This window comes from Macrosteles quadrilineatus, unplaced genomic scaffold, assembly GCF_028750875.1.
Source record: "Macrosteles quadrilineatus isolate MER2022 unplaced genomic scaffold, UCM_ALF_1.0 Scaffold_5__1_contigs__length_97177068, whole genome shotgun sequence".
NCBI lineage: Eukaryota > Metazoa > Arthropoda > Insecta > Hemiptera > Cicadellidae > Macrosteles > Macrosteles quadrilineatus.
Window position 1 is genome coordinate 32,219,068 of NW_026542598.1, and position 16,651 is coordinate 32,235,718.

Sequence of the window (16,651 nt, forward strand, 5' to 3'; positions counted from 1 at the left end):
TTTGAACTCCAAATGATTTAGTTCTATAGTCTCCAAGACTAGTCTTCAAAGACTAGCTATGCTGATTTGATGTTTTTTTCTCATTTAATGAACGCCAGTGTCTTTTGAGACAAGTTCTTTAACGACCTAACCAAGACTAGGTTTGAACCCTTGATCTACAATGTTGTATCATGGCCGTTAACACAGCCTTAGACCACTTGCCCATTGATCTGACCTAACAATCTACTGTTGAAAATACTGACTCCCAGGTTTAGCAAGGTTTGATTATATCATTCCGGATTTTTATCGGTTAAAAAAATGGTTATGTACCTACTTGTTAACCCTCTGTCGGTCGCAACAATTTTTTAATGTCACCGGTCACACTATATCTCTGAGATACATTTTTCCTTGAAAATTTGTTTTAGTACATTAGACATATATTTCCCCCCTAAATTTTATTTTACTTTATACAACAACTCTTGACCTATAGATTTTCATATATATTTCACATCGTCTAAGCATCTCTCAATTAGTAAAAAAAAAGTTGTCAGACCAAACACATTCCTGTATCCATTAGATACCATGCCCGTGTAAAATTAAATTGCGACCAGTGCCACTGCATGTAAAATTGAACCTGATGTTTTCTTTGCTGGGTTTTATTTATTTCTATATGTAATGGAATTACTTAATTTTTGTATGATTTAACAGAGATACATCACATAAAAACGAGACCGGTCCCGTTTTTATTTTGAGACACTTCACAAAAGAAAAACGGGACTGGTCGCACTGTACCTATCAGATACAACGGAGCAAAACAGGGCATGTGTGCACAAAACGACGCTAACAGTGATACTAGGTGTGTGGGTGGAGGGGATGAAACAGCAGTGGCCAAGATTGGTTTTGTGGCGAGAACACGAAAATGGCAGAAATTTTTCATCTTGCATTATCTAATAAATTAAGTGTGACCAAACGGTTAAGCATCTTGTATTTCTGGGAATAGTTTATTACCTAATCTAACCTATCTTTACTGGGAGCGAGCTGATGTAGTGTACAGCGGTAGAGCTCGGGCCTTTAGTCTCTGAGGTCCTGGGTTCAAATCCCACCTATCACCAATGAATTTTATCTAAGTTACAATGCCGCGACCCTCTAGGTCTAGCCTGAAGTAATGTGCAAAGCGGTTCCAGGCTAGGAGGTTAGGATGTGAAATTACACTTTACCAGTACATCATTTAAAATTGTTACTTTTAATAATCTTTTTTAAGAGTATCATTTGTGATGATTTTCCATAAAAACATTCTATATTTATGTTTTGTTTGATTACACCTCATATTGAAATTTTGAAAATGTATGAAAGTGTTTAAAACAATAGGAAAATAGGTCAAATAGGTCAAATTTATGTAATTTCAACTTGTTTACTAAAATCTTAATTCAAATATGAGACAACCTGTCAGGTTTTGACTAAGAAGACTGAATCTTTGCTCTTATATTTACCAATTAAAAGAACTCGGAAATCATTATTTGCCAGTGAATATTTACGTTTTATTGGCAAGGGGTTTTACTGGCATTGAGGTTTTATGGAAAATTGCTCAAGGATATCATTAGCTAAGGGATATTTAGATTTTTGATCAAATTTGAACTAAAAAAACTAACCTGTTGTGGCATGTTGCTGAGATAAGTTGATTATATCTTCAGTAAATAAAAGATATTCTCAGGCTTGCAGCAGGTAATGTTTCCCAAAACGCTGACTCTCTTCACCTTCGGATTTAATCCTGGAAAATTGTTTCGTTCAATTTTATTTCTGGAATTTTGTCAGTAATTTATGGCAAACTGGAAGACTCTGTGCCCTCTGTGATGCACAGTGCTCGCTGCTTGGGCTCTTCCGTGCTGGACACAAGTATATGTCGAGCAGGCACAAGCACAATATACTTGCTGAAAGCGCACAGGCAACATAAGCAAGTTTCCTCCGTACCTTACTTCTCTGTTGTCATACCAAGTGCAAGTTGGACAAACTAATTTCAACTTTTTATTTTGTTAAATCTTAATCAATGACTGCTATTATGAGTTTCCCATCAATTAAATCCCCTCTCAAATAATCCTGTATAGATACTAATATTCTTTTTTAACAGTTATACAATTTTTATTTCTGCCCAACTATAATTACATCTTTTATAGTGTTGCAAAATTATGGACAAGTAAGATCTCTAAGTTGAATACTGACCTTCTTTAAATCTCAGCCAGATGAATGAATTCAATCACATGACACCGAAACCTACATGTTTCAGTTTCTAGTTAGATTGTCTTTTATTTGTATCATAAATTTTAATTTGACAAACATTTTGTATTAAATATAGGTACTAATTTGCAGTACTGAAAAGTTTAGTTGTAAGTTAGTGGATAAAATCTAGTTACCATGATAACAAATCTATATTTAAAATTAATTGTTGTCATAAGCTTTTTTATAAGCAAATTTCCCATGGGGTCTTAGGGCCCTATTAGTGCAAGGCGACGTCACCGGTTACTGTACGGGCAGCCAACCTTAACACCAGAGAAGTCACCAGGAGTGAGACCAACCCCCAAAGTTCCTCCACTCCAGTGTCTACATACATTTTGCGCTGTCACCTCGTTGAAGGATAAAGTACTCTGTTATCCGCGTCTGACCTCTTCAGTTAAAAAAATGTCCAGTGAATGATTAGGGAATAAATGGGGAAGAGATGCAGGGGAAGAAGACTCAGTAAAAGTAAGCCAGTCTAGTGTAAAATGTAGTGGTGATAAAGATACCTCTACATTTTCCTTGGGGGTGCACGTACATTTTCCTTGCTCGTCTCCTCCTTTTCCTCAACAAAAGAGCAAGAATTAGCATTTATTCATATTTTTCCATCAGTACGTCCACCTACTACACTGGCAACAATCTGAACTTGCAGAACACGAATATACAGTGGTGACGCAACACCGGTGACTGTGTGTAATATGTGCCATTTGATTCAATGCCCAGCGACAAATCTTGGTCACCAGTGGTTACTCGTCTGGTCACGGGGCAGAGTCACCGGTCAGTCACCAAAGGCTGGTGACGCAACCGGTGACCCTAGTGTAATAGGCGCCATAAGAACCAGTGCCCAACAACTAGTCTGGTCACCGGTGATGTCGCCTGGTGACCAAGTGTAGGGCCCACATGTGTATGTAAGCTATTACCACTGTTGGGCTCATAAGATGAATTGGGGCCAATTAAATGTGTATTGATCTCGCTAGAGGCCAAAAACATCATAATAAATCATAAAATAACTAAACATTTAGCACCTTTGAAGTTATTTTATTAAAACAACTAACATGTTTTTGCTTTTAATAGGCCATAAGTAATTATTAAAGAGTATATAATAAACTTTATTTTCCATGTGAAAAGTAAAGTTTATAAACATATCTGTCTGTTAGCTTGATAACTCTAGTTGTTCTATTCCATGTAATATATTGTTCTATTATTGTACTGTAGTTTTTGGAATAAAAGTATTTTGATTTGATTTGATTTGTTGAATCTTAACGTAAACCTACATTTATTCAAATGAGTTCACAAACTAGCATGATTGGACTAAGGGAACGAGGTTATTATAGAGTAAACATTTGTTTTTCTTATTTTGAACCTCATAAAATATAATTTTCCAAATTCTCTCTAAATCATTCTTTATAGCTAAGAATAAAAATTAGTATCCTGAAAGGTTTTTTACGTCCAATGGTTATGGAGAAAAAAAATATGTAAAATTCACAAGTTATTCTGATGGAGAGTAAGTTAACTGTTGTAGTTTGCTTGTTTATGAATATATTTTGAGCAAACTTATTTATTTATTTATTTTATACTAGGCTAATAATATTTTACTGCTGGTTTGCTCTGGCGGGGTTATTTACTATTTAACGTTGGCTTTTTCTTATATAGCATCATTAATTGATAGCCCAAAAAGTTGTATCTGGGCCAGGTAACAATCTCGCTTGGAATCGAACCAGCGACCTTCAGATTTGAAGGCGAGCATTATAACCACTTCGCTAACCCAGACATTTCATTTGGATTAAAATAAATTTAAATTTGGTTACTGGCAGAGACCTAATCCTCATTACTAAGTGCAAGTTGGAGAAATTTTAAATTTTGAGGTATCTTAGATCTTTATCAATGACTGTTATTATGAGTTTCCCATGAATTTAATCCCCTTTCAAATAATCCTGTACAGTTCCTGGCATTTCCTTTTCTACTGTTTATAGAATTTTTCCCTGACCTATTGAAACAAAGTCTCGATTTGTTTTAAACTGTAAAGTTTATGGACAATTTGAGAGCTCTAAATTGAATACTGTACCTTGAAATCCTGGTAAAATCAACGAGTTTCATCTTCCATCAACTGGCATTGACATGATGTGACACGTGATTATCGATTGTCTTCTGTTATTATAATAGTTTTTTTATGTGTAACGTTAATTTTTTTTTGACAAAATACAAATTTGTGGTTCAGAAAAATTTACTTTTACATCAGAGTGGATACAATAGTTGTCATGATAACTAAATTTATAATTGTTGTCGTTGTTACCTTATATTAACACCTTTTTTATACCTTGCAACTCTTATTTCTGTTGTTGCACCGGCGTTACATATCATAAAAACCAGTGTTGTCAACCAAAGCCTAAAACATTTTGTTGCAAACTCCGTTGTGAACGTGGCTATAAAAAAGTGCTTTACAAATATTTGTACATTTTGTGTATGAACAAAACTTCTGTTGTAAACACTGTAGAATTTTTTAAAACATTTTGAAAAACATAGCGTTCTTCAGATTGTTGTTAACTTTTGCTTAAAAAACATGTTGTAAACTTGGCTCTATTAATGATGATGAAAAGAAACATGTGTTTGATAGAATTCTGTCACATCTGAAATTAAGTATGGGAAAAAGTCTAGGAAGCTTGTTCTAGCGTATTGTGTGTGAAAATGTCATACTATTCATTCTGTTCATTCTGGATGATTAAGCCTTCGTTTTATAATGAAGCCACATTAGCGAAAGTCCAAGAACCTAGAACTGCACATGTTACTGCTTTCATCTTCCCAATACCTTCTACCGATTGGTTGAATAGTCCAGCACCGTTTCAATGGCTTTCTACAATGGTGTATCGTTGTAAAATTATCCTACGATAAAGTGTGTTATCAGGAAGGGGAAGGATTAATGTGTAAGGCGCCCAAGAAGTATTTTTAGGAATGGCAACCTTAATGTCCATAGACTAGTCAATTAGTAAAAGATTTTGTATAGCCGTAGATGAGAAGTATAACCTACTTTGTGGACTAGTTCAATTTTGGTAGTTAATTTAGATTTTTAGTAAATTTCCTCAAAGGTCAAAAACTGTTTCTTTGGATCAATTTATATTTGATGAATCCTGTATAAAATTCTTGATTCCTATTAATTCATTATTGACCTCAACAACTCAAAAACTATCTTAAGTTTTCATTAAATTTTCAGCAAAGCTGGCTTGTAGACATTGAGACAAATCCAGAGCTTGCGCAAGCAACCTTGGGCCAACTTTTTGAACAGCTGTCAGAGTGTCTGAAAAAAGCTGCAAACTTCAAAGAGAACCAGAAGAAATTCAAGGTACTGTTGTTCTCCAAGTAAATACTATATATTACTAGCTGACCCGGCGAACTTCGTATCGCCTAAGTTCAATGGTTATAGGTTTCCCTAGACAGACCGATGGAAAGAAAGTACCGTTACGTTTAATTTTCAAGATGATCTCGTTCGCATCGCTCAATCACGTCCTGGTTGAAGTTCGTTCGCTACGCTCACTCACCTTTGGGTTGGAGCTCGTTCGCTACGCTCACTCACCTTTAGGTTGGAGCTCGTTCGCTGCGCTCACTTGCCTTCAGGTTAGCTCGTTCGCTACGCTAACTCGCCTCCAGGTTGAAGTTCGTTCGCTACGCTCACTCACCTTTTGGTTGCAAATTAGCTGTTGTCATAAATGTAAAAGAAATAATAGTGCTGCACCCTGTTGGTAATCCTTGTAACTTTAATGCTATTGAACATCATAGAAAAGAACCAACTTGTTTAATTGAAACAGCTGTTAAGATTCATTAATTCCATTTCTCATAAGGTTAACATGGGAAACTCCAGAGCCACTGGGGCGGAGCCCTTTTAAGAATTTCGAAACGGGAAATAGTTTACGTCCGATTCGCATACCTACAGAATTTACACACCAAATTTCATAACGATCGGTGAAGTCGTTCCGGAGGAGTTTGCAGACAAACACTGTGACACGAGAATTTTATATATTAGATGTATTATGTAAATCAGTTCCATGAAGTAAAATAGTAATTCACTTTTATTTTTCAGTTTAGTTTTTTTTTTATTGAGCGGAGCGAGCGAAGCGAGCGAAGCTCTTATACGTCGACTTTTATGCATTTCGTAATACGCAAACTCCTCCTAGACGGCTGAATCAATCGTTTTCAAATTTTGGATGGTGATAAATACCATATCGGTGAGTGCCAACATCTATATGGCGTTAAAAATAACTCTCAGGAATCCGCCCCACTGGGTCTCAAAGTTTCAATGTAATCCTTATGGAAGCAGTATTTGACACATAAACAAAGACATATGATCAGCTGTTGACTTTTGAATGCAGCAGATGAAGAAATAGCTGATAGCATTATTCCACAGATATTAGAACAGAAACGGTATGAATCATAAATATAATCAAATGACGACACTAGCTTGAGGTCCGTGACGTAGGAAGTGCTAAAGGAAGTACTAAAGGTGAGCAGTCTGGAGTGTGGAATCTGTTTATGACCATTAGATTAAGGCATTTGCAATCATAAAATGTTATGGAAAGTGAGGGAAACAGGTCCGTGGCGTTAAAAATGGCGAAGAAAGTAGTAAAGGTGAGCGGTAGGGAGTGTTGGAACTGTTTATGACCATTAGATTAAGGCATTTGCAATCCTATGATGCTATGGGAAGGGAGGGAAACAGGTCCGCTACGTAGGAAGTGGTGAAGGAAGTAGTAAATGCGAGCAGATCGGAGTGTGGGAACTGTTTATGACCATTAGATTAAGGCATTGCAATCCTATGATGCTATGGGAAGTGAGGGAAACAGGTCTGCTACGTAGGAGGTGGTGAAGGGAGTAGTAAAGGCGAGCAGTCCGGAGTGTGGGAACTGTTAATGACGATTAGGTTAAGGTATCTGCAATCATAAAATGCTATGGGAAGGAAGGTAAACAGGTCCTAGACGTAGGAAGTGGTGAAGGAAGTAGTAAATACGAGTAGTCTGGAGAGTGGGAAAAGTTTATGACCATTAGATTAAGGTATTTACAATCCTATGGTGCTATGGGTAGGGAGGGAAACAGGTCCGCGACGTCAGAGGTGGTGAAGGAAGTAGTAAAGGCGAGCAGTCCGGAGTGTGGGAACTGGTTATGATGATTAGATTAAGGTATCTGCAATCATAAAATGCTATTGGAAGGGAGGAAAACGGGTCCGCGACGTAGGAAGTGATGAAGGAAGTAGTCAAGGCGAGCTGTCCGGAGTGTGGGAACTGGTTATGACGATTAGATTGAGGTATCTGCAATCATAAAATGCCATGGGAAGGGAGGGAAACAGGTCCACGATGTAGGAAGTGGTGAAGAAGTAGTCAAGGCAAGCTGTCCGGAGTGTGGGAACTGTTTATGACCATTGGATCAAGGTATCTGCAATCCTAAAATGCTCTGGGAAGGGAGGTAAACAGGTCCGTGACGTAGGAAGTGGTGTAGGAAGTAGTAAATGCGAGCAGTCCGGAGTGTGGGAACTGTTAATGACGATTAGATTAAGGGATCTGCAATCCTAAAATGCTATGGGAAGGGAGAGAAAAGGTCCGAGACGTATGAAGTGGTGAAGGCAGTCGTCAAGGTGAGCTGTCCGGAGTGTGGGATCTGTTTATGACGATTAGATTAAGGTATCTACAATCTTAAAATTCTATGGGAAGAGAGGGAAACAGGTCCGCGACGTAAGAAGAGGTGAAGGAAGTAGTAAGGTGAGCAGTGTGGGAACTAGAAACCGTTTGTAGCAGTTAGATTAATGTATCTGCAATGCTGAAATGCTATGAGAAGGGATGGAAGCATCCCCACGACATAGAAAATGGCGAAAGAAGTAGTAAAGGCTAGCAGTGCGGAGTGTGGGGAATGTTTGTGGCAATTAGATTAACGTATCTAAAATACTAAATTGCTATGGAAAGTGGTGAAAACAGGTCCACGATGTAGGAAATGGCTTAGAAAGTAGTAAAGTATGAGCATAGTTTGAAAACCGTCTGTGGTAGTTAGATTGATGTATCTTTAATCCAAAAATGCTATGAGAAGGTAAGGAAACAAGTCTCTGACGTAGGAAATGGTGAAGGAAGTAGTAAGGCTTGCAGTGCAGAGTGTGGGAACTATCTTTGGCAATTACATTAATGTATCTGCAATCCTAAAATGCTATGGGAAGAGAGGGAAACAGGTCCACGACGTTGGGGGTAGTAAAGGAAGTAGTAAAGGTGAGCGTGTTGAGTGTGGGAATGGATTAATGTATCTGCAATGCTAAAAGGCTATGGGAAGAGACTGAGACTGTAGGTTAAAATAACTACGAAGCACGAATCGATACATATTTCGATACATGCAATCGTTTACAATATAGAAATTTAAAACTGAGTTGACAACAGCTGATTTTTACTCCATAGAGGATACAAACTATTTTTACTTCCTGAAGAGTAAAAATGCTACTTTAGACCCGCAACGCATGCTTTAAAAACAACTGGTATTACTGTAGTATGACCAAAACAATATAATATAAACTCTTGATGACTCCGCTCAATTTTGTGGATGCCTCTGCAAACGCCACCTAGTTTAGCTAGGCTATACATTTGATATTAATGCAAGACTAAATTATTAAAACGATTCCTGTCAGATAGTTAAAACAATATGTTTATTCAGGACATGTTTTGGTGTTGGAACACAATCCTCGTATAATAAATTGATACTGTGTGTTTTTAACTCGTTAACATGTTCTGCCCACTGAACGAAATCGGCTCAAGAATAACTTTTTTATGCTGTGTATAGTTATTAGTTATTATTTATAATAGCAACAGTAAAATTTGAAACTCATTTTTCGTGTCTAGTTCATAATGGTAAAACTGAGTCCTAGTGTTGAAAAAAATTGTTTCTATTATTTTTGGGTTAATTTAATGATTTGTGCTTTGTTGTTTAGTTATATAACAACAAGTACATTAGTGACAACAAGTACACTGTTTCATGTAATAGATGTAATACAAACTCCTCTCTGTAACCTTATAAACCAGTCCTTAGTACACGGCATTTTCCCAGACAAACTAAAATACTCAGAAATTTTACCACTCCATAAGAAAAAAGATAAAAACACTTTAGAAAATTACCGCCCAGTAGCTATGCTCTCAAGTATATCTAAAATATTTGAAAAATGTGTTGACCTACAATTAAGAACTTATTTAGAAGATAACAATATTTTCAATGATTCCCAATTTGGATTTAGAAAAGGATTAAGTGCTCAACAATCAATTACCAAATTAGTAAACTGTGTTGCAACTTCCTTAGACGGCTCTCAGAAGACAACAGGAATTCTGTGTGATCTATCCAGAGCGTTTGAATGTGTTCATCACAGCTTGTTGATAGATAAACTTGAAAAATATGGAATTAAAAACAAGGAACAGAATTGGTTTTCTTCATACTTGAGAGATAGATATCAAAGGACTAAAATTATAAAATATGGACATACTGTATATTCTAATTGGAAAAAAGTTGAAGTAGGTGTGCCTCAGGGATCAATATTGGGCCCCTGTATGTTTCTAATGTATGTAAATGACCTACCAAATGCGTCAAAGATGGATATCTTTCAGTTTGCAGATGACACAATGATGTTATGTAAGGGACCTAATGTTGAATCCCTTCAGCACACAGTAGATACAGAATTGACCGCTCTAAGTGGCTGGTTTAGAGTAAATGGGCTCTCCTTGAACATGGACAAGACTCAAGTAGTTAATTTTCGATCAGATCATAGAAATAGTTTAAAACAAATCACTTTTCTAAATTCTCAGTTAGTGTCTGAGGAGACAGTCAATTTTTTGGGTATTCATATAAACGAAAATCTTGACTGGCTTCCTCACATTAACAAATTACAAAAAAAACTTTCTTCAGCAATTTTTTCTCTCAGAACAATTTCTCAAGTCACTGACACTAAAACTCAATTAACAGTTTATCACTCATATTTTTCATCTTTAATCTCATACGGAATTCTTGTGTGGGGAAATTCTTGCCATAGTAAAAAGATTTTTAGGCTCCAAAAGAAGGCACTTAGAATTATTGCTAAAGTACCCCGAAGAAGTCCATGTAAAACTATCTTTCAGGCTTTTCAGGTTTTAACATTTTACGACCTATATATTTTAGAAGCATTATTTTGGGTTTTCAACAATTTGTCCATTTTCAGGGAGAGTCACACAAACCATAAGTATAACACTAGACATAAGAACCTAATTAAGCCCACTAGCCATAGATTATCACTATTTGAAGCATCACCTCAATATATTGGACCGAAATTGTACAACTTAATTCCTGATAATTTAAAAAACATTACCAATCCAAATAAATTTAAAAAAGAATGTAAAAACTGGTTGCTAACCAAAACGTTTTATTCTTTAAATGAATTTTTAAGTGGAAATTGGTAGGATGTTAAGTATTAAAACTATTTTGTTTTAAATTGAATATTATTATTTAGCTTTAAGTATTATAATGTACTGTAATTGACAAATGTCCTGTCATTTTGTGATGTAATGACATTCTGTAAATAAATAAAAAATAAATAAATAAATAAATAATAAATAACTAGGGGACAAGTTATGTTTATGATTAGGCCTAGATCGTTTTATTTGGTTAAAAAAGGTTTTAAATAACTGAAATAACAAGAAACAAATTGTAGCCTAAACAAAACACGATCTAGTGGCACCAGGTAGAACCAACAATAAAAATGTCTTCAGCTGATCCATAAGGCAGACAAGTCTACTAAGGGAGTATGTTTTATCTATCATGTAACACACTACTTGGTATGGATTGTGTGATTTAGTGTGGCAAGAGCGTGATTCACATGCATATACAAACCTTTCCACACCATGTTGCAACCAGGTGGAGGTGACCAGGTTTGACATCCTAGACGAGGTAGTGGCAGACGTCAAGTTGCGACAGTTGTTGTGGGAGAGTGTAGAGGCTTGGGAGAGATACTCGGACGACTGGTTCCACAACGACTTCTCAACACTGTCTCCCGAGGACCTGGGCCAGACGACGGCGAGATTCATCAAGTATGTGGTGCAGTTTGAAAAAGGCCTTCCGGAGAATTTCATCGTTCCCAAACTGAGAGAGAAAGTGGAGCGGATGAAAGACAAGGTTGGTTTGATTTGAGGAACAGCTGTTTGAAGAGGTGTGGGATGGTAGATGAATTATTTAAGCATTACCAGTTAGTGAAATTAAAAGTCATAAATTCAATTATAACTAATTTTCTTATAGGGTTATAGGGAAGAAGCTATTACTGTAGTCACGGAAAGACCCGGTGACAATTTACGATTTAATTTTGGTGTTCACAGAGGCCAGAAACACTGTTCATTTAAATTTTCATGTATTGTTTGTGAACACGATAACTCGAGTAATTTTGGTCTGATTAAAATGAAATTTGTAGATCTGGATCTCATCAGGGTGTGTATTTTAAGGGGAAGATGAGTGAAGTGAAGGATGAGATGACAGCTTTGCTACTGACCAAGATCAGCTTATTCAGCAGAACCATTAATCTTGCCCAATGATCAAGGACAACTGGGTCCTTGTTAAACATAAAAAAACTTCCTTTCCTCATGATCGTTCTGGCAACCTTAAGGTTAAGCGTAGCACTATATTCACTCAGCCAACCAGTTAATCAACGTTTGATATTAATTTTGAAAAATAGTAGGTTTGGTTGATTTATATCGTGATTAACCTTTTGCAAAACTAATTAACAACATTGTTAAACCACAAAAATAAGGGTATACAGTTCTAACTAATTAAAAAAAGTGGTAATTCTATTGAGAACATAAAAAAAATAGCTGAACACTTAAGGTGTATGGGCTATGAATACCGGTATAAGTGAGGTGTCACAAATGAATTCTAAAGTAATGGAAATTTTTTGTATTGTATTGTGATTTGTGTTTTAAAAGTAAATAGTAGTAAATATATTCCCAAAACATTTCAGCTGCAAGTGATCACTACATTGAGGAACCCATGCTTGAAAGCAAGACACTGGATGGCGATTGAACACGTGCTCAATACAAAGTTCTCTCCTGAAGTCACCATAACTCTGGAGATGCTGGAGAAGCTAGGTGTGTTTGCGGTTCCCAATGAGCTGCAAGATATATCCGGTCAGGCCAGCTCAGAAGCTAGTCTGGAGGCACTTTTATTCAAGGTTAATAATTATTGTTTTCAATTGTGTAATAGCTTTAATCATTTGAAAATAGTAATAGAGTAAAGTAAGTTAGTATTTGTTTAAGTTTACACATTCCAACAAACAATTTGGCTTAACAATGTAGGAAATTAATTAAATAACAATTGCAAAATTAGGAGGATCATATTATTGAAAATTGTGTTATTGTTGGGTTTTCTATTTAAGAACTGGTTTAAACAATCTTGTTTAAAGTTGTTCTTGCCAACATTTCAAGATATGATTTTAAAGAAATGTAATAATTATTTTTGTAACAAAACATAACAACTATGATTTTTGCGAAGATTGCATGATAGAAAAATTCACGATTTCACCGTCATTGCGACTATGTTAATGGTTGTAAGAAAAAATTACTTACATCAATAGCTCAATATACTGGATGGTGAATTTCAGTCAGAACATGTTTTGACCTATAAGACCTGAAATTAACCATCCAGTATTGAGCTATTGACCTAAGTAATTTATTCCTACAATAATTATCTACAGCTCAGGGGCTTAAAAATTAATATAAATATGTTAACGATTTTTTGCAACCGCGGTAGGTGATGATGTCATTTTAACTTTGGAGCATGTACACGATTTCACTTTGACCGCAGGAGACGTACACAATTTCCCCGTGATCGCAAGAGACACCTACAATTTCACCTCAGCGGCGGTAGATCTCCAATATTTCGTAAAGAGACAAAAATATTTATTTAATTTTGAGAAGTGAGGGTAAAACTTTTTAATTCAAGGGATAAACTATAGTCTGTTATCAGGTGGAGGAGGCGTGGAGAGCCTTGGAGTTGGTAGTGCTGCCTCACAAGGAGGCCAAGGACGTGTACATCCTGGGCAGTACAGAGGAGGTGCAGACGACGCTGGACGAGAGTAACATCAACATAAACACCATTGCCAGCTCTCGTCATGTGGGCCCCATCAAGCCTAGGGTGGACGACTGGATCAAGCAGCTTGACCTGTTCGCCAAGACCTTGGTAACATAGTTATCACTATTATTTTGTTCATCCTATTATTTTGTTGATCCTATTTTTTTTACTTTTTTTAAATTTTTACTTTGCTTGGCATATTATTTTGTTAAAACTTCTTGATGATTGAAACCTTCAGTAGAACTTTGCTCATTCGGACTAAGGTGGCAGGTTCCTAAAACTTTTGGTCCTGGCACCGATGTTGATTTTCAGCATCCAAAACAAGGTGCAAGAATTACACATAATACTAATGAATAAAACGCAATTTTTTGTCTCAAATAGTAAATCAGTTTTCAAAATTCTAGGAAAATTTCTGCATAACTGTATTTTTATTTGCATAACCATAAGGTTAGCGAATTTTACCTACTAACATTATTGACATGTGCAAGTTAAGGGATAAACTCCTACAGTAACATTGTACTTATTCTTTGCTTCAGGATGCGTGGTCAGAATGCCAGACCAACTGGTTGTACTTGGAATCGATATTCTCAGCACCTGATATTCAGAGGCAGTTACCAATAGAGTCAAAGATGTTCTTACAAGTCGACAAGTCTTGGAAGGAGATTATGAGGCGTACAGCCAAGGTACAGTGAAAACGTGTAGTCTGTTCATTAGAACAGTGTTATTCACAATTTCTTAATACTTAGGGATACATAGTCTGAAGCTTATGTAAACAGTAAAAATGTTACTTTAAGCTTTCCAGAGCTGTCAAACTTGGATTAACGAAGTGAATAAATATTTTTACAACCATCCCTTATGATAAACTGAATAGTTCATTCTGTACAATCATTATCGTTGTAATTCAACTTGATAAATATTACATAATTGTAAATAATGTATTTTCCAGAATCCACTTGCTTTATCAGCTTGCACTCATCCTGGCTTGTTAGAAACATTTCAGAACAACAATAATTTGCTGGATCAAATTTTGAAATGTTTGGAGGCGTATTTGGAAACCAAGAGAGTCGCTTTTCCAAGGTTCTATTTCTTGTCTAATGAGGAACTTCTTGAAATTTTGGCTCAGGTAAAAATATATTCTAGTCTTATCCTACGATCATTGTAGTTTTCACTGGAGTCTTCTAGATATATAGACAAATAAGGTTTACACATACTGAGTTTTTCACAACTTGACAGAATCAATCTGAACAAGGGTAAGCCAAACATGTCAACAAATATTTTTTCTCTGCCAAAAATTGTTTTTTTATGATCTAATCTCTAAAAAGAACAGTTTTATGGTGAAAACTAAATCTTGTGCTTTGTCGAGAGCTGGATTGCTGTAGGATTTAATTTCGCGTCACTCATCCTACACTAATATTTGGGTTAAAATACATACATAGTGGCGTCCCCATCTTAAATAATTAATTGATTTAATTGATATAATGTTGATGTATGCATGTATGTATTAAAAGGAGCTTTTGTAATTATGAATGATATAACAAATGTTTCCATTTGACAACAGTGAAGTTTGAACTATTGAACCACTGGATATGTTACATCCTATATTCAGAAAGCATTTGACACGTTTTAACATTATTCATTGGGGTTGGTTTTGTGGGGAAATGTTCACTTCATCATTGTAGGACCAACAGTTTGTGTGGAGTCAATACTGGACAAAGGACACCTTACGAGATTCCCCAGGTATATTAATATTACATGCAACAATACTTCACTACTGCCAAGCTTTTAATCTTAGCTGATCCAAACCATCATCTAAACAGTGTTAGAGAGACACACTGTCGTATTACAATATTCAATTATACTCCCCTGAATTTGGTGTAACAATATCAAGCACTTCAGTCAAAGTAGTAGTCAAACTAATTGACTTTTCCTCTGTTCCTACAGACCCGCAACCCACATGCAGTGCAGCCTCATCTGCGTAAGTGTTTTGATGCTATCTCGAAGCTGCAGTTTGGTACGAAGCAGGTGCTGCCAGAAGGGGCTGTGGAGGGAGACGAAAATGTAGAGCTAGAAACTGTTCTTACCACTGATATTGTGGCCATGATATCTCCTGAGAACGAAGTTGTTTCTTTGGGCAAGGTAAAGAATCTAAATGAGTTGAAATTCACCAGGTGTTTCTAGAAAGTTTTAGGACTGTTGTTGGCAAGACAAATGGTCCTGAAGTCATACACACAATGCTTTAGCTACCTCTTTCATCCCACATTTCCATGCCGCTAGGATTGTAGCCAGATCGTAGCCTGCTCTGTAGACCATACGGAAGCAGATTGTTTATTCACATGCAACAAACACAATAATACCAACACACCAATAACTGGGCAGTGGAGTGTGAAATCTAGTTTTTGTTGTTTTTTTTACTCAGGGGTGTTTTTTACCAGAGGCATAGTACAGTTTTGTCAACAACTCTTAGGAAAAGTTGTCCAAACCCATACGATCTGGTAGCAGTTTTGCTCGACTTGTGTTGTTGACTTGAATCAACAACACAAAAAGACTTTCATAGTCTCTAAAAATTCAAAAATGTTTATTTAAAACATTACTCACTTGTTTAAACATTCAATTCTTAGTTTGGATATGAGAATTATTTACTCATTTTTGTACCTTATTTTAAGGGACTCAGAGCTCGAGGAAATGTCGAGGACTGGCTTGGTAAAGTGGAGGAGGCGATGTTTTTGTGTTTGCGGAGGGAAATGAGAGAAGCGCTCGTAGATTACAACAAACGACCTCGCACTGAATGGGTTCTGTACCATCCGTGTCAAGTGAGTGAGGGCCAAGCGAAGTTTTTTTTAGTAAATAATATATTGTATAGCAACATTTTTAATCTTACAGTTAAATATGTTTTATGTTTTAGTCTGAATATAATTTTGATTACTGTTTATGTTATTACCGCTTTATTGAGTTAGAGCTTTTATAAATATATACAAAATGTACAAAGTGACGTTCTAGTCCAATATTAGGCCATGATAAGTTATTAAATACTAGCCAAAGTTAGGATATCATGGTCCCGTACTCATGGTCCAACAATGAAATGCAATTAAATAATTTGATCAACAGTGTTTAAAATTGAGTAAAAACATAAACACATTTTTAAGAAAACAATAGGCCTACTTGTGAAGAAAAATAAAATTTTTGTGTGCATACAATATTTGTATAACAAACAAACAAGCCAACCATGGCCTTCAAGGAGGTCTTCAAACAATGTCAATGATAATTTGTGTTTACTTTTACCTAATTTTGGTTGTTTTTGTTTTTCCATTTGTAGATAACA

At 36.0% G+C, this 16,651-nt stretch overlaps 1 protein-coding gene across 1 annotated transcript; it reads left to right on the plus strand.

Moving 5' to 3' along the window:
• The first annotated feature begins 2,945 nt into the window (after positions 1 to 2,945).
• On the plus strand, positions 2,946 to 16,591 carry LOC128995505 (dynein axonemal heavy chain 6-like). The gene is made up of 10 exons (XM_054420523.1): positions 2,946 to 3,113; positions 5,456 to 5,584; positions 11,134 to 11,391; positions 12,224 to 12,433; positions 13,228 to 13,440; positions 13,869 to 14,015; positions 14,279 to 14,455; positions 15,274 to 15,468; positions 15,996 to 16,142; positions 16,550 to 16,591. Exons 1-10 carry the CDS (start codon positions 2,946 to 2,948, stop codon positions 16,589 to 16,591), a joined length of 1,686 nt encoding a protein of 561 aa, XP_054276498.1.
• The last annotated feature ends 60 nt before the right edge of the window (positions 16,592 to 16,651 follow it).

Excerpts from the sequence above, each read along its gene's own strand:
- LOC128995505 (XM_054420523.1), top strand. The coding sequence starts at position 2,946 with ATGTGCCATTTGATTCAATGCCCAGCGACAAATCTTGGTCACCAGTGG. Across the intron at positions 12,434-13,227 it reads TGGAGGCACTTTTATTCAAG|GTGGAGGAGGCGTGGAGAGC; the intron begins GTTAATAATTAT and ends GTCTGTTATCAG. Across the intron at positions 13,441-13,868 it reads ACCTGTTCGCCAAGACCTTG|GATGCGTGGTCAGAATGCCA; the intron begins GTAACATAGTTA and ends TCTTTGCTTCAG.